This window comes from Pocillopora damicornis, chromosome 4 (assembly GCF_964200805.1).
Source record: "Pocillopora damicornis chromosome 4, jaPocDami1.2, whole genome shotgun sequence".
NCBI lineage: Eukaryota > Metazoa > Cnidaria > Anthozoa > Scleractinia > Pocilloporidae > Pocillopora > Pocillopora damicornis.
In genome coordinates, this window is record NC_142673.1 from 14,720,415 (window position 1) to 14,747,151 (window position 26,737).

The window sequence follows — 26,737 nt, forward strand, 5'->3', positions numbered from 1 at the left end:
GCTCTTCTCCAGCCTTTGTGTTCGTAACGGAAGTTGCGTTAATCCATTTTCCAAATAAGGAGGTGTCAGGGTTATATTATGAAGGATAGAGTTTTTGAGAGCTTCACTCGAAAGCTGCATGATTAGTAACAGAGAAGTTCTTTACTTGGTACTTGAAATGCGCTGTTAATGTGTGTGAACGGACATGACATCATAAACACTGCAGCAGTTAAGGGACCCATTTGTAGGTGATGAGGTGAAGGTTAAGTGCATTGGAATATGTCTTGCCTTGGAGGCAATGCCGAATGGTTTTGCCATGTTCTTCTTTTGGATGAGAGTGAGCACCCGGTCGAAATTCAAGTGAGTATAAAAACTTGTTGTGGTAGAACACTGGAGGAGATTCTAAATTGTTTTGACTAGATGCTGTTTACTTTATTGTACACGCGTTATCTTTAAAAGCGCAATTCTCTGGAGAAAGTGCAACGGGTTTGCGGTTTATCGAAGCTTCAATCGAATATACCATTGGTTTTGCGTGCAATTACCTGGTTCAGGAGTTGGATTAGCCTACACGCAAAAGGTCTCTTGGAGAACACTCTGCCTCAATTACGGGGGTGAAAAGTCTGAATCAAGCTGTATTCGGGGAATAGATGATCAGAGAGTTACTTAGGCATGTATTCTTGTCAGCATGTGGGAATGATTTTCACAAATGTTTACTCGAATGAATTTATTGTAAGAGCTTGCGATATACAAAATACTTAACTTTGACATCATCAAGGGTTTCTACTGAGTCCTGTTAATCCTTTCACACTGTTCGAATTCTGTTCGCTTTATCTCATCTCGTGCGTTATTGTAAGTTTAGAACTAAAAGATTTCATTTCGCTGCTCGTTCGATAAGATCAGATGTGATAAGAAGATTTGTGTTCCTTAGGGAACATCCTAATTACAGCAAAATTGGTTGCTTTATTTGTTTCAGTGAATGCTTTAGCTTCGCATCTGTTATTATCGTCACCATTTTACCCGAAGCTATAAGTTCAGCTTTGGTGGAGCAACATTCTCGAGAATAATTAATTAAACTCTCCTCGTTTACCAATAAATAAGCCTACTTCTTGTCGTTTCAAAAAGATACTTAAAGATATTAGGCCTTCCATTCGCTTTTAAACAACACTTTGATATTGCTGCATCAATTTTATTCTCAGATATAATATCTCAGACATCGAGATCGACCGGTTCTTTGGCTCGTAAACTTCTTTCTAACTGCGATCAACTATAATTCGTTGACCTGTTGATAATTTTTTTTCCTGCGTGGATTATTTAAAATTCATGAATAAATCAAACAAGCGGTGAGATCAAGTGGACTGAAAATAAAAAATTCAGCATCACGCTAATTATCACCGAGTGATCCCTAAATGGTTTGAATAATTTACGATTGTTCGCTTTGTATTTGAAAATCGACTGTTTAGTATTTTTTTTGCGTGGTTAATTGCAGCTGTTCTTTTTGTTCCCGGCCAGAAAATTTACGAAGTAAATTAGACATTTCGGTTTTCAAGAGTTTGTAAAAACTCAATGTACCTGCTGCAGCACCGAGAAAAAAGTTTTAGCAACATGCTTATTTTGTTCTCTCTTGATTAAATATATGGTTATGTAGTTATAAATACACATATTAAGATATGTTTAGATCTTCACAAGATCATTTTCTCTTCTGGGAAATTTTTATTCTTTGCTGTAATTTCTTAATGTAAATAGCCATGACTGTAATGTCACATACATACAAGGAAAATAATCTGCGGCTAACATAGGACACAAATTCACCATACAAACCTTGTTTTTTTCACTTTTACAAGCCACAGCTTACGTAAGACAAGGTTACTGAGCATTTCCTATATTAATGGCAGCTCAAATAAGATGCAAAACATTGTGTAAAATGGCGTCCCAGCTTGTTTGTGGCCTATGTAAGATGCAAACTTACACTGAGCAAACATAATTTTTTCCCACACCTGTATTGTGCTTGTATGCTTTTGCCACCTTTATGGCTGCTTGCACAACTCCATGAGACATGATATGTGAACCATTTATACAAGCCCTCGGCAGCTTACTAAGTGGTGCCCATATAAGTGTTCCAGTTTGAGTTATGCATAAGCTGACTGTATAAATGGTCCTAATCTGGACCAGACAATTTGGAATCCATGTCCTGTGGTGGAGGGAGGGTTATGGAGTTTGGTATGAGTGTGGTAAGGTTTTACTGCATCCTGCCACTATCAATGAGTTTCATATTCAATATTTTAAATTAAATTTAATAATTTAGTATTTGGACCTTCCTGCCAGGGAGAAGTGGTGTGGTGCAGTGGTTAGCAATCTTGCCTCTAGCTTAAGAGGTTTGCACAAGACACATTACTTTTGCTGAATTTTCCTCACACAGGAATGTAAATGGACATTAGTGGACTGTTAAGAAAACCTGAAAAAATGCAGAGTTACCTGCATGTGGGTCCCAAGGCATAACCCTTTATACCTTAACATCAGTTGGCATATTTTCCGTCCCTTTTTTCTACACATTGCCCATGATATTGACAAGGAGAATTTGTTTAACAATCAAAAGCTTCTTTAGTTGGTGATCATTTCTTTTATTCTTGTGGCCTTAATGTGTGGTTCAGGGGTGATATTGTAAGGAGAAATTAGATGCTAGTCATTCGTAGGGGTAAAGGGTTAACTTTTAGCTCCCATGAGTGACCAAGACAGAATTTCTCCTTACAATATCAATACAATATCAAGTAGACAAGTGATGAGAACAAAGAAAAATATGAATTAGGGGATTATGAGTTTATCCAATACCAAATTCTCCAAACTAACATCTAAAGAACTGTATGGAAGACAGTAAGGAGAATTACTGATGAGATCTTGGGAGTTAAAGGGTTAAGAGGGTCTTGACCCTTTCTCACCTTTCTCTGTCTGCTCAGGGAGTTTGGTCACGTCAACTTGAAGTAATATCTTTGGATGATAAGTCTCAGGAGTAGTATCCTACATATGTCTTGCCTTGTTCTGCAACTTGGGAATTCCAGTTTGGATAGAGGAAGCCACTGAGGATGATATTATCTTTTGGTTACTATAAAATTAAAGGATGCAATTGAGCCCTTGTTGTAATTGATTATATTTCAGTTCTGAAAGAAAAAGTTTTTTATTAAAATGTATTAACTAAACTTTTTTTTTTTTTTTTTTTTTTCAGAAAAAGACTAAAGGAGAGGAAGTCTTAGAAAAGGTCTTTATACATCTCAATGTACTGGAAAAAGACTATTTTGGACTGCGCTATATTGACCGGGACAGCCAGTCGGTATGTTCTTTCTTTGTTGGAATGAACTTTTTCAGCCATGGATCTATAATAAGAGCCACAGAAAAGAACTCTCAACTTTTGGCTGCTCCCCTCATTTTTAAAGCTATTATGTGAAGGGCTGTTGTCCTTCCTCCTCTTGCTAGAGTAGAGTACTACTAAAATTGACCATTAAAAAACAATTTCTATGAGATGTTCAAAAACATGGTGAAAAATTGATAAAAGTTGTTTTGTTTTTATTTCAAACTTATTTCAGAGATGGTTAGATCCTTTGAAACCAGTGGTAAAACAGTTAACAGGTAAGTGTAAAGCATCATGTATGTGTACTAATAATGTGCCTGTTTGGGGTGTTTGTTATACATCAGAGATCGAAAAATTAATTCTCACTGTATACCCTGCCTGTTATTCAGTTCATGCTTCTTCTTTTGATGCAGTGGTCTCATCATTGTAATAATAATAATAATAATAATAATAATAATGATAATAATGATAATAATGATTATTGTAACAACTATAATGGTATTGATAACAATCTTAAAGTCAGGGTTTGAGCCAGGCCGCGCCATTGCGCCAATCCCGCACTGCAATTGAAATTGTCCCTTAAAAAAACGGTCAAGGCGACAATTTGTCCCCTTCAAAATTTAGGGAAAAAACTCGAAAGGAAGCACACACGAAGAGTTTTATCTCGGTTCAGAAATTGCAAGCTAAAACAGAACGTGGAAAGTATATTTTCTTGCACGTTTAAAGTTCATTTTAAAGTCACGTTTCAGTCACACTTTACTGAACACATATGTCTCATGCTCAACCAAGCGTGGTGAACGCACGTGGCAATCTTTACTACGCTTTTCACAAACATGCGAACTCAAAAGTTCAAAAGCCGCCTTCACAATTACGTTTTTCGCTGCCCTCAATCATAATTACGATCACAAGCAACGAACCTTGAAACACAGAAACACACGAAACGGATTGAAATCCACCAATGACAAATCACAAACCATGATCTTTTGAACCTGTGAAAGTAAAATTTTGTTTCCTAAGAGTTCCGTTAAGATGATTGACGGCAGCGACAAAACCCAATTGTCAGTTGGCTTTTGAACTTCAAAATTCGCATGTTTGTGAAAAGCGCAGTAACATGTCACATCGAAAACGTGTTCGAACATTAGAAAGCTTTTTCGCTCGGAATCAAAGCCAGAGTGAATCAGAGAAAAATGATACAGAAGAAGAACAGTGTATTAATCAGGAAGAAACGAATGAGGATCGAAGGAAACCAAAAAAATCACGAACTTTCCTGAAAACTTGGTCGCGAGATCACACATGGTTGCGCTATGAAAAAGAGGCAATGTTCTGCTATTTCTGTCGGAAATCTAAGAAGACAAACCCCTTTGCAATGGCAGAAGGGTGTACAAATTTTAGAACCTCAACTCTGCAGCAACTCTTTTCTACAGCCCTTGATGTTTGGGCCAGAACCAACTGAAGAATTGTACATTTACGTTTACCAGTGATTAAGAAAGGAATTGAAGTTTACAAGGCGATGCCGGAACGAGATTCTGCTGTGTAATGTTTTGAAGTATAAAGCATAGTCATTGATCCTCTGTTTAAATATGACGAGAAAAAGAAATTTGACATCAATAACATAACTTTTCTTTTTTGTATCACTTTTCTTGTATTACAAGTCTTACAAGGATCAGTTAAAAAAAATGTTTTTGTCGGCTTGCCTGTATGAATGTAAAAAAAGAAAATGTCAAATAAAAATTAATTTATCTGTCCCCCTAAAGATGAAAATTTCCTCCAAAATTTTTTCTAAGGGGACAAATTGTCCCCCAGTGATCAAATACTAGCTCAAACCCTGTTAAAGTAATGATACATAGTTATTATAATTTTCTAAATCTAGTATTATCATTTTTGGTATTATTTTTGTTTGCTACCCCACAGGAAAAAAAATCAATCCTGTTGGCATCATGCTGTTCATGGTGTAATATGTATCATACTCTAATTTTGTGTGTGTTTTTTTGTTCAGCTGGTCCTCCTTATTTGCTGTATTTTTGTGTCAAGTTCTATGCAGCTGATCCTTGTAGACTTCATGAAGAACTGACCCGGTTAGTTCTGGTTTTACCAGTTTATTCCTTGTTACAGTTTTGATAACAGGTCTAGATTCAAGCTTTCACGTTGGTAAGAAAAAACATAGGTATTTCACTGACTAGCAGTATGGCGATGCCTGGGCAGATATCATTCATGGGGTTTTTATGATTCATAAATTATATACTTTGCTACTGGATGCACTTCTTGGCTCTTCCAGTCTCTTAGAAATCTCCTCCACTCTCATCTAAAGCTGATCAGGGTAAGGAAGGTTCATCACAGAGTTACAGCATAGGTGTATCACCCCACTAGACTGATTTCAAAATTTACTGCAAAAAGTTGAAGGAGCTAGATGTACTAGTCACAAGTTTCTTACAACATAGTTACTTACAAGCCTGATAATATTTTTCTCATTTTCCTTACAATTTTCAGGTACTTGTTCTTCCTGCAAGTCAAGAAAGACATCTACCAGGGAAGGTATGAAAATTACAACACAACATGTAGGCCACTTCTTTCAAATGTTTTTCTCAGTTTGATGTATGTTGTGATGATAATAATGTGTAGCAGAGTTCCTTATCTTGAACATTCATGGGACCCAATAATTGATTAGCTTGAAAGATCCCGTAGGTTTGGATATCTGGACTATACTTTTATAGCAGTGCACTCTGAGAATGAAGTGAAGGGCAAAAGAATTTTCATAATCGGTTTTAAATTGTTTTCCTAGGACTCTTCCATTTTTGAAACATGATATGTCAGGTGTCTCCTTGTTTTGCGTCCTCTTTCTCCCTTGCGTACCCATTGGTTCTGCACAGATAGACATGTTATTCAAGTCAGGCCTAGAGTTTGAGATGATGTAAAAGTAGAGATCACAGTGAACTTCTCTGCAAGATCCTGATATGATGTTCAATTCTCTTGCATTGTTGGTTTTGTTGTCTCTTTAGGTTGCCATGTTCAACAAACATTCTTGCTGAAGTGTCAGCATACAGTCTTCAGTGTGAGTACCTTAAATCAACAGTACATGTAGTAGATTAAGTATAATTTTTTCTTTTATTTTTGGTAGGGTATAAATGTAAGCTATTTCTTCTTTCCTGTAGCTGAACTTGGAGAGTATGACCCCATAGAACACACCATAGGCTATGTATCGGAGTTTAGATTTCTTCCTAATCAGGCAAGTACTGATACTTAACAAAAGACTGCTGTTTCTTGTGTTGACCTCTTTGCATATTAGGATATACAACACCAAGAGTGAATTCTCACAAGTTATGCCTTCTTTTTGGTTTCTTTTTAGACTGAGGAGCTGGAGAGCAAGATTTACCACAGACATAAGAAGCTTGGGTAAGATTAAAAAATTGTTTTGATTGAATGATGCAAAATATTTGGTTCATGAATTTTATTCTTGGAATTTATACTGGTGAATGATTTGATAAATGGTTACCTCTCTAACTTCTAAAAGAGATCAAGATGTAACTTCTCCATACAATATCAATTCATTATCCAGCTACCTGGTGATGAGAATATGCATTTAAAATAATAGCATGAAGGTTTGTCTTCGGTTGATGTAACTCTTCATTCTTGTGGCTTATTTTTTGATAAATAAAAACAGTTAGAAGAGAGAATTCCTTATCAAATACAATTATTTTCTTTCACTCCAGAAATATGGTTCCATCTGTAGCAGAGTTTATGTATCTTGATAAAATCAAGTGGTTGGAAATGTATGGAGTTGACTTGCATCCAGTGAAGGTAAGTGATATATTTAAACACATGTTGATTCTAAAAGTATGCAGAATTACAGAAGAACTTTGTAATGGTTCAGCTCATAGTAGAGTCTCTGAGTCTCATTGGTAGAGTTTCAGTGTACAGAATCCAACAGTCTGAGGATTGATTCCTTATGGAGACAAATCTTTCCACATTTGTGTCACAACAAAAGAAACATTTTCTTTTAACTTGTACATGTAGTTTTCAACTTTTGAAAATGTGATTAACTTCTTCTCTCCAAGGGGGAGGACTTTGTAGAATATTTTATTGCCCTCAAACCTTCTGGAGTGGCTGTTTACAAGAACAAGACTCGAGTTGGGTCCTACCTTTGGTAAGTGGAATGTGTCTACTTTAATCTGCAGATTTATTGCAGTTTAATTCTGGTTTGCAGGATTTTGGGTATTCAACAGAAATCTCTGGGCAGTATGTTTTTTTTTCTCTCTGACTTTTAGTTTGATGATGCATTTGTAGAAATATTCAACCTTCCCCTTCTAGTGAAGGTTACTAATTCAGAAAGCTTTTAAGAAAAGGGGTGATTTAAGTACCTTCATTTAAGAAACTGGAAGTGCAAAGCAAAACTGGAATTTTAGAGGGTTGGGTGGTAGTGGAGGGGGGGGGGAGTGGGGTGGTTTGCATACTCTGTCACTGATATTTTTGTCTTTTCTATTGTAGGTCGAAAATAGAAAAAGTTGATTTTAAAGGAAAGAAGTTCTACTTGACAGTTAAGGGGAAAGAGGTGATAAACTTCTTCAAAGTTACAAATATTTTATGAAGTGATTCTATCAGTTTAGTTAGATTTCTTGGTAGATGTTTAACCCAAAGACTATATGAGAAATAAACTTGTTGGTTACCAAGTAAAAAGATAAGACTTTGAATTCTTGAACAGCTTGAATGATGTTCATTCTTTCAAAAGTTAAGATAAATATGTTTACACCTCCATACCGGAATGGTGTAATCACAGTGGAGTTCCATGAAGCCATTACACAAATTAACTATTTTGTTTATTGAAAGGTCAAAAAGGTTGTTAAATGGTTAAATTTGATTATGCTGTGTACATTAGCAAAGAAATTAGATGACATGTCTATGGAATCCTCGATTATAATTCTGAACTCTTTTAATGGAAACTTCTACTTCTCTGATCCTGCTCGTAATAATAACCCAGTGCGCATACTCGTAGTGCAATATAAGACACTACATCTCTCCCTTCCTCTAAGAATGAGAAGGGTAACTGTCACTATGAAAATGTCACTGTGAACAAAAACAAACTCAACATATTGTTCCTTAGACTATCTGTCCAAATAATGTTCAAGTTACACAGTTCTTGAAATGTTCCAGGCAAATGTTCAAGTTACTTAGTCCTTGAAATGTTCAGGCACCCTTCTTGTTCTTTCCGATCTGCGAAGTGCAGGTGGTGCTTCTGGTTCATCCTCAACTGCTTCATCTGCTTCATGATATCCTTCAGCTACATCAGCTGCTTCAGCTGTCTCAATGCTGGGTGTAAATTTTTCTTCCTCGTCACTTGGAGTGAGTTGTACTGGTACGCTGGAAGGCAGCTTTTTGAAGAATGACGCATTTCTGGTTACAGTGCGTTCTGCGTTTTGGGCCGTAATCATGCTTCCTTTCTTGTCTTTTATCTCAAGTGGCTCAGGTTTAAATGGTGTGGACATCTTGTTCTGCTTGGGTTGTTTTAGCAATACTTTGTCACCAACGCTTAGGTCTGTGTTTTTGGCATGGCTGTACCTATCCGCATATTCTTTCATCTCTGTCTTTCTCTTGGCATCGGTTTGTCTAACCTCTTGAGGTGCCAGATCGTGTTGTATCTGAGGTAATGTGGACTTGAGTTTTCGTCCATTCAACAATTCAGATGGAGACTTTCCTGTGGTGCTGTGGGGGGTTGCCCTGTACTGCCGAAGAAAGGTGAACAGCTCTTGCCTCCAGCTCTTGCCTTCTATGACGGCTGTCCTAATTGCCTTCTCTAGTGTTCTCATCAGTCTCTCCGCCTCCCCATTTGCTCTGGGCCACATAGGAGTTATTCTGCGATGAGTGAAACCAAAGTGAGTGGCAAACTTTTGGAAATCTTCGCTGTTAAAAGGTGGACCATTGTCAGTTCTTACTATGTTGGGAATTCCTTGTCTAGCAAAGATACTGTCAAGGTGTGGAATTACTGCTTTTGCTGATGTTGACCTCAGGATCTCAACTTCTGGAAATCTGCTGAAGTCATCAGTCACGACTAACAAGTAGTCTCCATTTGGAAAAGGACCACAGAAATCCATGGATAGCTCTTGCCACGGACCTTGTGGTAGTGGGGACATTTGTAGAGGCTCAGAAGCCGGCTTTGCATCATGGTTTGCAGCTTGACATGGTAGACACTCTCTTACCATTTCTTCAACCATTTTATCTATCCCTGGAAACCAGACTGAATCTCGCAGAAAACGCTTCGTCTTGACGATGCCTTGATGTCCACTGTGGGCTAACATAATCACTCGCTGTCGTAGTCTTCCAGGAACTATTATGCGGGTTCCTCTCAGAATTACACCATTTGATACTGACAGCTCCTGTTTGATCTGTTGGTACTGACCGACATCCTTTCCGACTTCGTGCCACTTTTGAGTTGTTATCACCCTTGCCAGGTTCTGCAATGTTTCATCTGTTGCTGTCGCATCTTTGATCTCTTGAAGGGTAACGGCAGATGGCATAGCATTAGTGATCACAAAGTTGACATAGGCATCAACTCTCGATAAATGACGGGGGGTCTGTGACCGCTTGGGATCAGGATGACGACTCATGTAATCGGCTGGGTTGTCTGCTCCTGGCTTGTAAACAACTGTAGTTTCATATGGCTGTAGGCGCAGCTGTAGTCTTTCAAGTCTCGCAGTTGCCTTGCAGGTGGGGTTGTTGAAAATTGTTTCTAATGGCTTGTGATCTGTGATGACGCGAAAAGATGATCCATACAGGTATAGGTGAAAGTGTTCAACTCCCCAGATCACTGCAAGGGCCTCTCTTTCGGTTTGACTGTAACGGCTTTCGCAATCAGTGAGTGAGCGACTTGCATAAGCTATAATGTTCATTCCTCTATCTGCTGTTAATTGTGTGAGAATTGCTCCCAGTCCAACAGGGCTGGCATCAACGATCAGCTCTGTTTCCAACGAGGGGTTGAAGTATTTCATGACTTCTGGAGTTGCCATGCGAGCCTTAAGACAAACAAATGCATGTTGTTCTTCTGGGCCCCACACCCATTTGGCATTTTTGTGTGTGAGTTGACGGATTGGAGCGGAAATGGATGCAAAGTCCTTGATAAAGCGTGCAAGGTACTGGGCCAAACCAAGAAAACTGCGTGCCTCAGTTGCATTCTTGGGAGCACTGGCATTGATGAGGGATGAAATTTTCTTGTCGTCTACACTGATGCCGTCTGCAGAGAAGTGATGGCCAAAGAAGTCAATGGATGATTGGTTGAACAGACACTTGTCAGGGTTCGCAGTTAGATTGTTCTCTCTCATTCTCTGAAGAACAGTTCGTAGAGCCTCGTCATGATCAACTTGGTTCTTGCCAAACACTATTATGTCGTCAGATATGTTTCTTGCACCTTCAACTCCCTGTAATACCTCTTCTATAGACTTCTGAAATATTTCAGCTGCTGAGTTGACTCCAAAGGTGAGTCGCTTGTATCGAAATAAACCAATGTGCGTGGCAAAAGTAGTAATGCCTCGAGAATTTTCTTCCAGCTCAAGTTGGTGATAGCCTTGGTTTAAGTCTATCTTGCTGAACACAGTGGATCCATTCAGATCAACGATCAGGTCTTCTACAGTAGGTACTGGGTGTCGTTCCCGTTCTATAGCCTGATTGGCCGCTCTCATATCGACGCATATGCGTATTCCTGTCTTCTTTGGAACTACCACTATCGGGGACACCCAGGGAGTCGGTCCTTCAGCTCGTTCTATTATGTCAAGTTCCTCTAGATTCTTGAGCTCAGCCTCGACTTGTTCGCGAACGTGAAATGGTAGTCTACGGAACTTCTGAGCAAGTGGTCTTGCACTACTATTGACATGTAATTTCGCAGCTTTATCTTTCATCTTCCCCAGCCCCTCAAAGCAATCTTTGTATTCCCCCACGACGTCATCTACCTGAGGTGCTGATACACTGTTTACTATGCGCAGCAGTCCGAGATCAGTTGCCGTCTCATAGCCTATCAGGTTTCCATCCTGTCCGTCAACGACACAGAATTGTGCGACCTTGAATTTGTTGGTCACTCCCGACTTGATGTTGGCTTCGAACGTTCCAACGACTGGCAAAGGCTCGGAAGATCTGTAGCCATAGATCTTCTTTAAAGTAGGTGAAATGTGAATATTCTCCATCTGATTGAAAGTATACGTGTCAATAACATTCACTCCCGCTCCTGAGTCGATAAGACATTTCACTGTCTTTTCTCCAATGATAACTTCAGTTAATGGTTGTGCCTTGTCACGCACGGAGTGGAGAGTGATACGGTAGGTGTATTCTTCATCAGTGGACTCATCACTATCTCCTTCACCCACAGTGTTGACTTTCTTGGCAGTTAATCTACTTCTGCACACTGTAGCGAAATGACCCTTTTTGTGACAGTGCTTGCACGTTTCTTTCAGGGCTGGACAAGGTCGCCCTTTATGAGGGTAGTGTTCGCCACATCTGTAGCATTTCTTGTTTTCGGACGTTCGCTTTTCTGTCTGGACTGGCGATACTTTGGCTAACTTTTCGTGCTCCTCAATACCTTTCGCTTGCTTGTCAGACATTTCTAGACCCCGGCCATAGGCAAGTAAGTCTTTGAGATTCATATCTTCTCGTAGAGCTCTTCGCCGCAGTCGTGAAGATGAACAAGAGACGACTATGTGTGATTTGATTTCTTCGTCTTCATTGGCAAACTCACAGGTTTGAGCCAGGCGTCTGAGCCGTGTGCAGTAGGAATCTAGTAGTTCACCAGGATTCTGGGTAGCATTTCTGAACATGTAAATTTCGTACGTCTTGTTTACTTTGGGCTGGAAGTAAGCATTCAAAGCGGTTACGGCTTTGTCGTATTCTTTCTCTTCGCCCTGGTCTGGAAGTGTTTCGAAAATGTCAGCGACTTCCTCACCAGCGGAGTATAGTAGCAGCGCTCTCTTGCGTGTCGGATCTTTCACCACATGAGCAGCGAGGTACATTTCAAAACGCTTCAACCATTTTTTCCAACGCGGACCGACTGAAGCGTCGTCTTCATGTACGGCGAATGGAGGAAATGGAGGTAAAATATTCGCCATTTCGCTTCAGCAGTTGTGTAATCGTTCGGTGTAATCTTGTGATGCAATTTTCCGGGGAATCTTCTGTGGCGAGCGTATATTATTGTTCAACTGAGTCGAGAAGTCTGGATTTTCACCTCAAAACAGTTTCAAGATGGCGGCCAGCGCACGTGGTGGTGAGAAGAATGTTGTTTTTTCCATTGTTTATCCGATGTAGTTGTTTCGAAATGACTGTAAATTGAGTTGTAGTTGTAGGTGAACTCGTTTGGGATATCCTCGTCGCCAGTTATGGAATCCTCGATTATAATTCTGAACTCTTTTAATGGAAACTTCTACTTCTCTGATCCTGCTCGTAATAATAACCCAGTGCGCATACTCGTAGTGCAATATAAGACACTACAATGTCAAGGTTTCTCCTTCCAAAAAATCTTACTGGCAGGAGTAGTTTTCCTTTAAATTCCACACAATTTCCTTGGCAGTTGTTCAAGTCTCTTTATGCACAACTCAGAGGTCAGCTGTGGGAACACAAAGCTCACAAAGGAACTATTGTCTGTGAAAGTTTCCCAGCAAGTGTAAACTTAGGTCATTGCTTGGAATTACAAGACCATCTCCTTTAGATCCCGAGACACCAAAAGTTGTGCAAAAGTGGCCCTTTTTACTCAGCATAATGTTAAACATGAAAGAATTATGAGATCAAAATTTCACAGATTGCATGATAATTTGCTACAGTTGGCACCCTTGCAGTTTAATCTCTAATGGAAAGAATAGCTAACAACAGCTTAATTAATAATGTAAGGTGACAACTTACTAATGTAAGGGTTGTTCTATTATAGGAAAGGGAGTATACCTTTAAGTTTTATCTTCCAACCAAGACAGCATGCAAACATCTTTGGAAATGCTGTGTGGAGCATCATGCATTTTTTCGGTGAGTTTTCTCTTTATCAGTAAATTTACTAATCTTGAACAAATAAGTATTTTATTAAAAGTAATAAAAGCAGTGAAAGAGCAAGGAATGCATAATTTTTTTTTAGGAAAAAATGACTATTTGTAGAGGGGAACTGATCAATCACAGCTGTTGAGAGCCATTTAGTTGCACCAGAGAATAATGATTTATGTTGTTAATAGCAGCTAGTCAACCTTATTCACTAAGGAATTCCCCTACCGTATGCACGGAAATCACCACAATCCACATCCAAAGTGACCACACCTTGAGTCAAACAATAATTACCTGTAATCAAACTGTAACTAAAATTTCCTATTTCTGACATGTTAACTCATTTCAAAGTGGTTTACTTTGTGAGATGTGATTTTTTTTCCCTAGGTTAGACAAAGCTAATACCTCCCATCGTCGCAATAGTGGTTTGTTTAGGATAAGTTCTTCATACAGATACAGGTACAATTGTCTATGTCTCTACAATATTACATTCATAACTGATGACTTTGGAAGTTTTATGAGTTTTCATTTAAGGCCCAATCTGCACCATGCCAGATAGACTAGAAAGGCTGTTTTCACTCAGAAAATGCAACAGAAGTTGCATATACAGATATACAGAGATACCTGGACTTCAAGTCAAGATGTATCCAGGTCATTTTGTTTTTCTTGGGCAAGACACTTTACCCTCACAGTGTCTCTCCACCCAGGAGTATAAATGAGTATGAGTGAAATTTCAAGGAAAGCTGAGGAAATGCCTGGGGTTAACCTGTGTTGGACAAGCATCCCATCTAGGGGGGAGTCGTAATACTTCTAGTAACTTCATGCTATAGCAACTGGGATAAACTATGGCTGAATTGGCTATTTGACTTGAGTGCAGACTGTACCCTCTTACCTTTAATTATGTTTTGGTGGTTAACAACTTTTTGTGATGCTTATTTTTTTAGTGGTAGGACACAGAAAGAAGCATTGGAAGATGGTAAGAAGATTCAAAGGCCTGATCTGCAAGTGAAACGGTATGAGTTACCACTAAGGTGATGCTTTGGTGCATTTCACTACTTCTAAGTGCTTGAAGAAGTTCACTTAATGTTAGTCAAATTATCATGAACTTGAAGATTTGATTAAAAGGAATACAGATAGTCTTTCATTTCACCAACCCATTCATTAAGTTCCACAGCAAGCTTGCTTTCCCTTTACTGACTTTTAAATAGGTATATCACAGTTCAGGTTGGTGAAAGAAAAATATCAGCTAGGAAATACTCCTTGATATGACGACAAATTCTTTTAGCCACAACTACAGTATAAGAAATTTAGGGCACACAGTAAGGTGAATGTAAGTTTAGATCTTCGGAGTGAAGAAGTTAAGTTCCCATAGGATTGGCTCAAAAATTTTGTTCAATTCTCCTCATTTGAAGAGGTTCATTTGTCGATATTTAAAAAAAATCAACTTTTAATTGAAATGACTTCTTTTTGCGTTTCAGAAAACCCAGCAAACGATACGAAAGACGGATCAGTCAATCGGGAGAAAAAAGTATGTTGTCTTCATTTGATCCCAGAAATGATTCTGTAAGGAAACAAGAAGTAGAGCAAATGACTATTTCACTGAATTTCTGTTCGCAGCCATATGTGAATTTCAATTCTCTGTCTTGACATCTGCTCAGTGCAAATGTTGTTCAAGAACTTTGTTTGAAGACGGCAAGTGATTGCAGAAGCGATACAAAGGCATGGTTGTCATTCATATGAAAAGAAGATTAACTTTCAAACCTTTTCACCCTAACATCAGTATGCACATTCTCCATACTGTTCTCCTTACATCTCCTAAAATACCGACAAGGAGAATCCGTGTGTCAATCAAGAGATTCTTTAGGTAGTAATAATTTCCTTTACTCTCATGACCCCAATGTGTGATTCTGGGGTGATATTGTAAGGAGATGTTAGGTGCTAGTCACTCGAAAATGGTTTTAGGGTTAAGTGTGTGGATAAAACCTAAAGCGGGATTGTTTTGATTTGTTTCAGTTCAAACTAATGTCTCAGTAGCTACACCAACTAGTGCATCCCAGGTTCAGATTCGACGTTTCAGTCAAACAGACAACCAAGCTGAAGTTATAACTGTCCCAGTTACGGGTTCTAATGGCACTGGGTAAGAACTGCTTCTATTAAACTGCTCTCAATGTAAAAGTAAAAGGGTACGATTCTAAAGAAACTGTGGTGCTTTGGTGAAAAAGTGTAACAAGGTGATTTAGTATTATAAACTTAGTTGGTAACTACATCTCGGTAGTTTGGAAGGCTGCAAAAATTAAAACTCAAGAACAAAAATTTACCTTTTAAAATCGGCACTCTTAATCCCCACGGTACCAACGAGCGCTTTCATTCAACTAACTTATTCTTGTTTTCTAGTCACCACATTCTCACCAGTAACGTAGCTCCATTTTCTGCATATAAACACACACACAACCTACAGTTCCTCCATTCGCTCGAATTCGCTTGAAGCTCTTTACGGTGGCCAATTTACGTCAATAGTTCGGTTTATAATACTAAATCCCCTCAATATAAAAACACTTCTATGTAGTACGCAAAACATTTATTTATCTCTTTATTTTTAGGGTTAAAACTGAAGGTGATCCAAGCTCATTAAATGGTAATACAACAGCTGTAGATGGACATCAAGGTCCGGCCCTTCCGTGGGAACAATCCGCTCAAATGCAGGGGTAAGGGAACTTTTTCTCTCTCTTCTTATCTCAACTTTTGACTTTCCGTTTGGTTGAATAAGCTGGGTCGGTTGTAATATTGAGTGTACATTTGAAATTCTTCTTTTCAAAAATTCACATTAAAAAAAAGAGATCTGAAACATATGTCACTGGCGTTTGATGAAGAAATATCGGGTTCTCGGAGGATTCTACTTGCAGACGGATCATCGCCATCTTAGAAGTCTTTGGCACGACCAAGTTCGCACTTGAACTAAGTTTATTTGCAAGAAGCGTCCTACATATTGCCAGGATCAGCAACTTCGAAAGAGTGGTGTCTTGAGAGAGATTGTGATTGGTCCAGAAAACTGACGCCGACATCATAACCAATCACATGCCAGATTCATCTCAACTGTGACAATCGTTTTCCCGCGCCTCAAACATTTTTGTTTTGCTTATGTTTAGAGTTCTAATCGACTCCGTGTAGTACTGTCTTTTCTTTTGATTGGCCTTTGTGATTTCTTTGGTTTTGGTTTTTTTGACACCCAATCGAAAAACGCTCTTAAGTTCAATCGTTAGAGGCTTTAAGACGAAAGTGAAGGCACGCTGCTGAGTAATACTTCTTGTAGCAGTTTTTTGTTAGGTATGATGACAAGTTCAGGTAGCTTAAACTGTAATTGTTTTCCTTGTTTGCCTTTGATATAAAAGTTGTTGAACCTAACAGTCATACGGTGTTGTTAAAAGGGAAATTCTGAGTTAAAATTCTGACGAAAACCACACAGTGTAGTTTGTCGGCATTGTGACAATTATTGAGCTCGGGAAAACAGTTTTAACTCTTATTGTTCATCTACAGCGGCTTGTACACGCCAGCCCCCGACTCCCCTCGGTCTCTGAAGAGCTCAGGATCTGGCCGAGTGAAGAGGTCACCCAAATTTCCAAGGTAACCATTTTTAAGTGCTTGAGTTGTTATACAACTTACCCGATACACTCTCTCGTCACGTAGTATTTTACATCTTGTACTAAATAACTCTCTGCAAGTTTACCAATGACGATTTGTTCGTTAACCATTGTTCTTCTTGGTGTTTAATGCCGTCAGGCCTCACCGTCGATCAGCAGGACAAAGTAGCGGCAGTGAAACAGACACACCCAGGAGAAGGTACTTCGTGATGATTTTCTGTATTTATTTTATTTCTACTTATTTTTTCAATTTCCTTTTTAGCCAGCCTCGTTACTCTTACTGTTTGCTTTGTTCTCATTTGACGTTCTGTTTTCAGGAGTCGGCGAGCGTATTCTTCTGATGACGACACAGGCAGACGGAGAAGAAGAAGGTGTCGGAATTGAATTTTTGCTTTGAATTTTGTATCATGATACTCGTAGAGAGAATATGATTGTAGTGAATATTAAAATACTTTTTTTAAAGGGCGTCTAAGACTATTTTAATTGTTATCCATGAAAGAAAAACACGTAAGAAACATTTTAGAAATTTTGTACAAATAACGACCTGGACGATTACAGCAGATTTCAATGAGGGAACTTTCTGCAATTTTTTTTTCTTGCTCTTAGCAATCAATCTAATACTGAAGGCAGCGGAGGGGGAGGGGGTGGTTTTAGAGAAAGGTGAGCCCATCCTTCCTGACCCCTTCCTCAAAGTTGTCTGCTTGACAACGCATTGTGTATCATATATAACAGCCAGATTTTTGGTAGGTCAATTTTGATTTGAATTCCTCTTCTCTCAGATGTCGCCATCACCATCATAGAGGCCATCATTCAGCTGAGTCAGGAAGCGATCGTGATTCGTCCTACAGTCGAGAGGAAAGGAGACGGCACAGGTCAGTGGTTTACATGTATGGCGCATATTCACTGAGTATCCTTAAACCACTTACAAAGTTATCACAAAAGCCAATCAGAACAAAGGAAAATACCACGAGGTTTATTGCGCGAAGCGCGGGAAAACGCAAGTGAGCAAGTACCAAGTTACTTCAGTTTTGCTGTGATTGGTTGAGAGGGTGGCACGAGTTTTCTGGACCAATCGTAGAGCGTAGCGTGGCTTAGCTAAACCAGTCTCCAGATTCATTTTCGACGCCAAATTGAAAATTTGACCAAAAAAATTGGGGGTAAGATATGTGAGGGCTTCGTTGGAAGACAAACATTGATGTAAAAAATATAAACAATATTGTTTATTTCTAAACTTAACGTTCTGTGATTATTTGTGCTGGGGTCATTTCCTATTGCTAGTTTGTTTTCAGCCAGTGTTGTGATACTTGCAAGTCTCCTCAAAGTAGGAAGCTTGTCAGACGAAGTGCAAATCCTAGAAACCTGTCTTTGTCAGTTATTATTTGCAGTGATTGTCGTAGCGTAGTGATTGGTCCATGGACTGAGCCAAATGTTTAAGTATCGTTAACACTCTGATGTATTGAAAAGTAGGCAAGACACGGGTTGATTTACCTCGAAATTATTGAGATTAAGGTTTTTTTCATGGTTGTTGCACTTTGATTGAAAGTTAAGGTGGATCCAATGACTCCGTCCCAAATTCTCACCAGGTTTTTGCTCCTTTGTTAGGTTGTCTCAAGAAAATATTGATTTTAGCAAGATGTCGGATTCAGCTCCATATCATATGGGTGACAGCGGTAGAAGAGACCGAGGAAGCGGCTCCGAGGCGGAAAGGTCAGCTTGATCACCAATAGTTCTTTCTCAATCGAAATCAGGATTACTATTATTTTAAGAAAAATTGGCGAGTGACTTCTGTTCTTGGCACAGCAGCTGTCAAAAGTGTTTTTTTGGCTTTGATAGGTTCATAGTCTACTTTGCAGCCGTTCTTTGGAATATCACACAACGCTCCAACCAAGAAAGAGGGGCTGCCTCCAACCGAACAACATTCCTTTTTACGAATAGAGCACTCACAGAGAGCTTTCCAGTTCTTGGAAAGCTCTCGCACCAATTTCGTCCAGCGAGACTCGTCCAATCAGACAGAGTATTTTATGATAGTTCTCTCGGGAGGGCATCGCGTGACTCTCCAAAGAATGGCTGCTAGGGAGACTGATGGATTCAAGGTTGTCCTGCATTCATTTGTACACCTTTGACCTCCCTGTTTAGCCTTATTCGTCATCCTTCGGGTGCTCTTCAATGACTGTCATCATACCATTACTAGAGTTATCACTACGGCAAATCAGAATTAAGGTCGCTTTATTCCATGTCTATATCCCATTGGCTGAAAGAACGACGGAAGACTAATCACAGAGCAAAGTGGTGCAAAACCATTAAATCCTTATCCTAAGAGGGAGGATTTTTCGTTTCAGATCACATCATCATCACCGGCATAGACATCGGACATCAGAGGGAGACGCCCGAAGTGACGGGTCGGCGTCCAGACATCGCCATAGTAAAGTTACAAGCGACGATGCTGACTCGTAAGTACTCAACACCAATTGCCTAAAGGTAAACGAAAAAGAAAGTAAATCTGTGTTCGAGACTGACTCGCGTTGCTGCATGGTGACGCTTGTTTCGGTTCTGTAGAAGGAAGTGACTGCCCGCTTGGCTGCTCTTCCAGACGGATCTTACATGGTTCATCGCAGTTCCCTCCCCCTTCCCACTGCCTTTTCGTCAGATTTTTCCGGCAGTTTTACTGGAACCGATTTCTACAACTGGATGGAGACAGGGGTGTCTTGTCCTAGTGGAATGTAGCGAATCCAGTGTCGGAAATCTATGTGTAGATTAAAGAGTAGGTTAAAATGTGCGTACGAAGTTGATGGAACTCATGCCCTTTCACTCGGCTGCAACATGCAATTCCGCCTGTGCTGTCAAAGTTTCTTTGAAGAAGTCGATTTTCACACCTATTGCCGCGTAATAATATTCAGAGACTTCCATTTTAGTAAGTTCACACGAAATCGGTTAGTCGACATTTTCTAAGAATCCACTTTGGAGACCGTTGGACACCTTTAATTTCAGTTTTCTCTCAAAAATGTCATTTACTTGTGAACAGATTTCGTGGTAACGGGTCGTTAATTTAATCACTCATACGAGCTTAATGCGATTTTGTTTGTCTACTTGCAGGGAGATGGTTCCAGCGCTGGACGTAATCCGCTCGCGAGTGGCGGTAGCCCGAGTCAAGGAAGGAAGTGGTGGAAAACATCGCCATCATCGGCAACACCGGCATAGTCACTTAGGATATCAGTCCAGTGAATCAGGGTATTCAGCCATGTCAGCTCCTCCAGCTCCTAAGGGCTCACAGGTGTTGTTAGAATTAGGTCCGGATTCAGTGTCACCTCCAAAACATGGCCCAGGTAAGTAAGGTGCTTCATTTTGAACAGTCGTAAGGACCCTCAGTGCATTTTGCTACTTTTCATCCCGTTTCGAAGAGGAGGTTAAACGTAGAAGAGTTTGCATTTTACTATTATCCAAGACTTAATGGGGGAATGAGGTTGCAGGTAACAATTTTGTAGGTTTTAGGACACGATTTCACGTTTAAAGTATCTCCAACAAATTTTTCCAGAGTTATAGATTGAAAATGTATCGAGTGTAAGGAGAGGTGTACATCTCTTATTCTGTGTAGTCGTCTCTTTTGGGATAATCTGTATGATAGTCTTGCCACGTCAAAGGATAGAATACTAGTTTGCGATTACGCCTAAGATAAGCTTGTTGATAAAAGCTAAGTTTTTCGTTTGTGTCACGATGTAGTCACGTGTGGTGTAGATCGCGACGTTTTGACTGCATACTGCTAGTCTTCTTCAGGCCTGAAGAAGACTAGTAGTATGCAGTCGAAACGTCACGATCTACATCACACGTGACTACATCGTGAGACAGAAAGACTTAGCTTTTATAGTTATTCACTACGATGAATAACCACAACCTTTCCTACGAGATAAGCTTGTTGTTGGCTAATTGACCACAACAGGGGTTTAGTCAGTTAAAGTTCTCCAGCCAAATGTCGGCAACATGTTATAAAAGGACTCTATGTTGCCGTGCGTCCTGTTCAGTAGTAGATGAAAGATGCGCTTCATTGGCAAATGTGGTACTGACGTTTTTACCACATTTTGACGTCTTTTCTGATCTATGAATGAATAGACCCACAGCAACATGAAATCAGTTTCAGTTTATATAATGAAAAAGAAAAAAAACGTTTTATGGTAACGTCATCGGTACGGCTTTCCTCCAGTAGATCATAACAAAGAACCAGTCAAAATGTGTTTATAATTCAGCTTATAATTGAATGTTGTTGAATTTGCGCTCACCTATGATCAATTAAGTAGTAAGCGCGTATATAACGTCATCATCTAATACGTTCAGTAGTAGATGGCAGATGACGACAAAATGTGATAGAAGCAAATAGGTGGCTCACGAAGCGCAGTTGAGTGTGTCATTGGTGTTATAACTACAATTTGACATCCTCTTTACAGACCCACAGAAACATGAAATCTATTTGTTTTATATTATTTTTAAAAAAAAAACAGAATGTTGTTTAAGGTGACGTCATCCATGCGTTTGTCTTCCAATAGATCGTAGGTAAGAACCAATCAAAACGTGTGTAAACTTAAACTTATCTAATAATTAAGAAAAGATGTCAAGGTATTCAATGTTTCGTTTTTTCAGGCGGCCCTCAAACTGGACCAGGGTCTGCTACAGGTGCAAACAGCCACCACTCCTCACCAAGGCGACCCTCGTTTGGCCAAGAACAGCAGGGAATGTTTTCAAGTCGAAAGGCTCCCTTACCCAGGGATGGAAACCCTGATGGTCAGTACGTGAAAGTGGAGTACCCAAACGGAGTGATCATACACGACACGAGGAATCAAGGACGTATCCCTAAGTAAGATTTTTATTGTTTAGAGTGGAGAGAGCAACTGGAGCAACGTTTAATAGGCCATTTTACAGTTGTGTACCTAGTTGCCAAGCCTTTGATTTGGAGTGAGGCTGAAGGTGACCTTATTGTGATAGAGACCAATATCTAGTTAGCATGACAACAAAGTAATTTACATTTGAAAACCAGCAAGGTTTGTATCACAACAAGGTCACCCTTAGCCTCACTCCTGTTCAAAGGCTTGGCAACCAAGCACACAACTGTGAAATGGACTATTGAGTGCCGAAAGTAATCCGGGATTGCTCTGATTTTGCTTTACTTTGCTCTGTGATTGGTCTAGAAAACTTGCGCCACTTTCTCAACCAATCAGATGCAAAACTTACACTAATCACGACTTGGTCACCTGCGTTTTCCCGCGCTTTAGGCAGTTTGGTAATTTTTCTTTTAGTTCTCATTGGCTCTTGAAGGTATTTTCCTTTCTCCTGATTGGCCGTTGGGATTATTTTGGTTTTGGTTTCCGACACTCCATCGAAAAGTGTTACATTATTTGAGTTTCACAATTGGTCTAAAGATCTCGCGCAACACTCTCAGCCAACCAGATGCAAAATTAGAACCAAACCCAGTCTCCCGCCTTTCGCGCTTCAGACAGACAAGTTTTTTTCCTTTACATTCTTTTTGTCTCCTTTACGTCGTACTTTGAATTTTTCAAAAATGGAAAGAAACTCCTCCTAGAGTTGATCAAATTTAAAACTGCTTTTTTTTCGGCGTCGTGTACATCGAGCAAAGCCTCTCTTTTGTAAGTTCGTAATTTTTATATGTGTATTTGCCTGTTTCAGCCATGTCATGTATCAGGCGGCGTTGCAGCTGAATGGAACAAGTCGAAATCATCACAATTCACCGGTAAAGTACTCAGCTACGGATTACATCGAGGTGGTGAGCGCTATAATCATATCAACTGCAATATCTGAAATAAAATTCTCTCAACTGATGGCCTTACAGTCCACTGTGATAGAGTAGTCTGATCGTCCGGATGGGTGTAGTCCTGAGAAGGACTGCTGCCGGGAGTAGTGACTAACTTTACGAAAACCTGTCATCATCAGAGTCAAGAGAATAGTCGGGTTCTTCCACCCACAGCGGTCCTTCTTAGAACAACACTCAGACGATCAGACTTCTCCATTACGTTACCCCCGTGTTCAAACCATTTATTGTAATATAGTTCTTTTCAGGCTGTTTAAATCAAGGCTTTTTCTTGGATGATAATTTTCCTTCATTTGCTCACCTGTTTACCTGACAGTGTATTCAAACGATATGGAAATTTTATCGTTTGGTGAAAATGATTTGAAATGGATGTGATACAAAACTTGCCTTGAAACGCAGGCATGCTAATGTTTAGTAAAAGGAAAATAATTTTAAGTTGGCACTGTGTTACTGAAATGTTTGTTAATCGTTTTAGTGAAGCTCTGTAGGGATCTTAACCCTTAACCCCTTTTACTACCAAGATTTTATTCATAATTCTCCTTACTGTCTACCAAACAGTTCCTATGATGCTAGTTCGGAGAATGTGGTGTAACATCAACCAATTATCCCCTAATTGTCATTTTCTTTATTCTCATCACTTGTCCGCCTAACATTTTACTGGTATTGTGAGGAGATATGTCTTGGTCACTCACGGAAGTTAAAGGGTTAAATGCTTGATATTAGTGAAATATTTGGGAAACAGGTGACGAGAATAGACAGACTTATTAGTTGTGGGATATTGTCTCAATGAAACACCAAATTCACTCTACATACTTACAAAGAAATATAGAGAAGCTATACGGAACAATTACGCACCACACCAACCTACAGAGTAGGCCACAGTACCTGGTAGTGTTAGCGTGTATCTCTATTTCAACGTTGTCCCATATTTTCCTTTCAAGGTGTCCGGTCCTTCAAAGAGAGGAGACCCTCCTTCGTATTACTACCCCAGCCCGTCTCATATTATGCCCAGCAGTAAGTCGACGGTCCTTTAGCTAGCCCGAGAGAGCCTGGAAACAGAGCCTGGAAACAGAGCCTGGAAATAAGGTTACGCTTCAGCATGGGTTCGAGCAGAGGCCCGTCGGGAAGAAATTTGTTTTTAACTTTCTTTTAACGCGTCGAATTTTTAGTTCCTCAGTTACCTGTCTGGGGCAATACATTTTATTGGCAAGGATCTCCAGACACATTTTTGTAGAAACAGAACTATTCGAACCTAGGGTACTGAATGTTTACAAAGGGCAGTTAAAGCTTTCTTTCATTCGGTTTATACTTAAATGCAAGTGTTAGTTTAAGGGTACAGAATTGAAGCAAGGTTTTCAATGCTGCGACACCTTTTCCTGATGTCGAATTCTGACCAAAGAACTATTGTATCAACGACAATTCAGACAGCGAGGCGAAGTTTTGACCTTTGTCTGAACATTAGGATCTGCGACGAGATCGTTGCTTAAGATCATAACCACTGGAGATTCGCCAAAGAGACTTTGCCCTACTTTTAAAAAAATATCTCATGTTTTGATATTCCTCTGTCAACTGACACTTCCCTAATTTAATATCTATGGTCAGTCTTAACGAAATCTGTTCATAATCTTTTACAGTGTGCTTACTTATAAGCTTACGAGCGAAAAATCAATCGTGCGCCTGAAATGTTTGCGAATCATGGCTGCTCGAACACCATTGAAATTCTTTTTATATTTTTTATGTTGTGCGCAGATTTTGTTTTCGAGATGTGTTATTTGAAGGTAAAGCATGGAGCTATTAGATTTACACGAAACATCAACAGAAAGCTTTTTTCAAAATTCGATATTTTATAATTTTCTACTTTGGGTTTATGAATTGCCTATATTTAAACAAATCTTTGCGTTTTAAATTGAATAGTCTCCTGTGTCAGTTCATGAGACGCTTTTGTAGAATTCTTCGTCGGCATGTTGTCCCGCTCGATGCATTGATATATTTTTTTAAATTATTTTATTTGGAGATATCCTTCTAAATGTACATATGTACAAGAAAATGTTTTTATTGTGTTATTTAAGTGTTATCTCCCTCGTCTTTATGGACATCAAATAAGATGTATTTTTCGACTACCTGTCTTTGTACAATTTGTAAAGACTGTCTCATACGAGATGCTCGCATTTGGAGCATGTTTACGAATGCAAACTTCTGATGGGTTATTGAATGCCGCTCATTTTGCCCTCACCGATGAGTTTTAGGTATTGTGTTTTTAGCCAACTAGATGGCAACTTTGTTCAACTTAAACTGTGTTTTCCCGCTCTTTCCGCACCCTGAGACAATATGTCCTACAGCGTCTCAGGATTGTCGGTGTATTTTCATTGGCTGTGTTTAATTTAGTCAAACTCCTTCAATTTGGCTTGAGACTGAGTAGCGTGCTACGTGGTTTCTATTTAGTCTTCAGTATTTGTACAGTTTGCTTCTAACGACTAGCGATCGCCGTGCTCGTATGATAGAGTGGAGAATGGTATCCACGATCTGGAAGACTATAGAATAGTTTTGAAAGGTGTCGGGCGAGGAAAGCCGGGAAAATCAAATTTGAAAAACGGTGCTCCAGTTTCAATCGAGAGTTCCTCGACTGTACGCAATCTTTTCGTGTGGATTCACCCTTTGTTGCTTTCTACAATAATATTATTTGGTTGCTTGGTCTAGAATGATTTGAATGCTTTATGAACGCTGTGTACAATGAGTTCGATAATAGAAAAAACTTAAAAATTAAGCGAAAGCACACAGAAGGGCTCGGCTTTCCTAACCTCACATCTCCATGAATGTTATGCCTATCCACTTGTAATCAAAACTTAGTCACGCATTGCTTGTAAATATACTTTTTACTGAGTGGTAAGTGCGCACACGTGTATACAAGTAACAGAGAAGATTGTGATATATATTTTGAGTTCCCCTCAGGATGTAGTATGGCCTCATATTTTTTTAATAGCATTTTACTTTTTAAGCGTAATGCAACGAAATAGTTTTAAGTCACATTTTATTGATCATGATATTAAGTGACTGTACTGATAGAAACGTGGCTGGGGTTAACGAGAGTTCTTTTTCTGTACCAGTCTTGTTACAAACTCGTAGCGATCGACGCAAACCTCCATTTCAAGTGGATGCACGCCGAGTTTTTTTTTTTTTGTTTTGTTTTGTTTTTTTTGTCATTTACAATTAATTTATCTCCATCCAATCCTCATTCCAGTTACTCCCTCTTGTTCGTTGTCTCCCTTGCAGAACCAATAGTTTCAAGTCAGTAGGTGTTCGGAAATTCTGCTCCATGCAAAAAAATATTTCCCCAAATATTATGGGTACTTAGCTCCCTAAACACTGGTAATTGAATCGTATGCGTTCATACAAGTCATTGACGTTTAGTTTTCCATTTTAATATTTATTTTTATCCTGCCAACTTTTAACTTCGTTACGATCGAATCATTTCAAGCGTAATATTTGCATATGGTGTTCCTTAGTTGTCGCTCTAATCAAATTTAATTCGGTCTTCACAGCGCAGCACTTACGGTTGATTCCGTTCGTAGTTTATCCATTCTTAAGTCTGAAAGATTTTTCAATCGCAAGCAATTGCAGTCTGAAAATGAATGGTCCACTACGCATCAAGGAGTGCTGAGTTTGATAAAACTAGTGGACCATTTAAGTTATAACCGATACATGTATGGAATCTGTACGCTTACAATTGACTTGGTTCGACTCTAACTGAAATTTTCAAAACGTTGTGTTCAGCATGAAGTGTTTTTCTGTTTTAAAACTTCTTTTCAGAAGAAGAAAAGTTACTTAAAAAGTTCTAAATGGCAGTAAATAAATTGGAATTGAGAAATGAGCCTTAGTTATTCCAGTTGTATTTGTTAAAGGTATACTCAGATAACATGTCACTCTTTCTCGAGGTGGTGACTTATGAAACTCCTTACTTAAAAAAAAACCCCACATGGA

General features: G+C 39.3%; 1 protein-coding gene across 2 annotated transcripts; it reads left to right on the forward strand.

The window, feature by feature from the left end:
- Positions 1–26,624, forward strand: LOC113675675 (band 4.1-like protein 4). Of its 2 annotated transcripts, none has more exons than XM_027192273.2 (27): positions 1–339; positions 3,197–3,301; positions 3,555–3,597; positions 5,316–5,394; positions 5,807–5,851; positions 6,316–6,368; positions 6,469–6,542; positions 6,663–6,709; positions 7,027–7,114; positions 7,372–7,460; positions 7,802–7,865; positions 13,209–13,300; positions 13,697–13,768; positions 14,254–14,322; positions 14,788–14,837; positions 15,323–15,446; positions 15,910–16,014; positions 16,844–16,930; positions 17,087–17,146; positions 17,265–17,318; positions 17,727–17,819; positions 18,550–18,654; positions 19,287–19,397; positions 20,041–20,270; positions 21,577–21,790; positions 22,618–22,714; positions 23,701–26,624. In XM_027192273.2, exons 1-27 carry the CDS (start codon positions 259–261, stop codon positions 23,791–23,793), a joined length of 2,424 nt encoding a protein of 807 aa, XP_027048074.2. In that variant the 5' UTR covers positions 1–258; the 3' UTR covers positions 23,794–26,624. The 2 variants fall into 2 exon arrangements, with proteins under 2 accessions (XP_027048074.2, XP_089059035.1); XM_089202909.1 differs by having other exon boundaries at positions 79–339; positions 22,618–22,681.
- Positions 26,625–26,737: the final 113 nt, after the last annotated feature.

Coding starts and splice junctions, on each gene's coding strand:
- LOC113675675 (XM_027192273.2), top strand. CDS start 259: ATGTCTTGCCTTGGAGGCAATGCCGAATGGTTTTGCCATGTTCTTCTT. Junction 340..3,196: donor AGCACCCGGTCGAAATTCAA/GTGAGTATAAAA, acceptor TTTTTTTTTCAG/AAAAAGACTAAAGGAGAGGA. Junction 21,791..22,617: donor AATCAAGGACGTATCCCTAA/GTAAGATTTTTA, acceptor TGCCTGTTTCAG/CCATGTCATGTATCAGGCGG.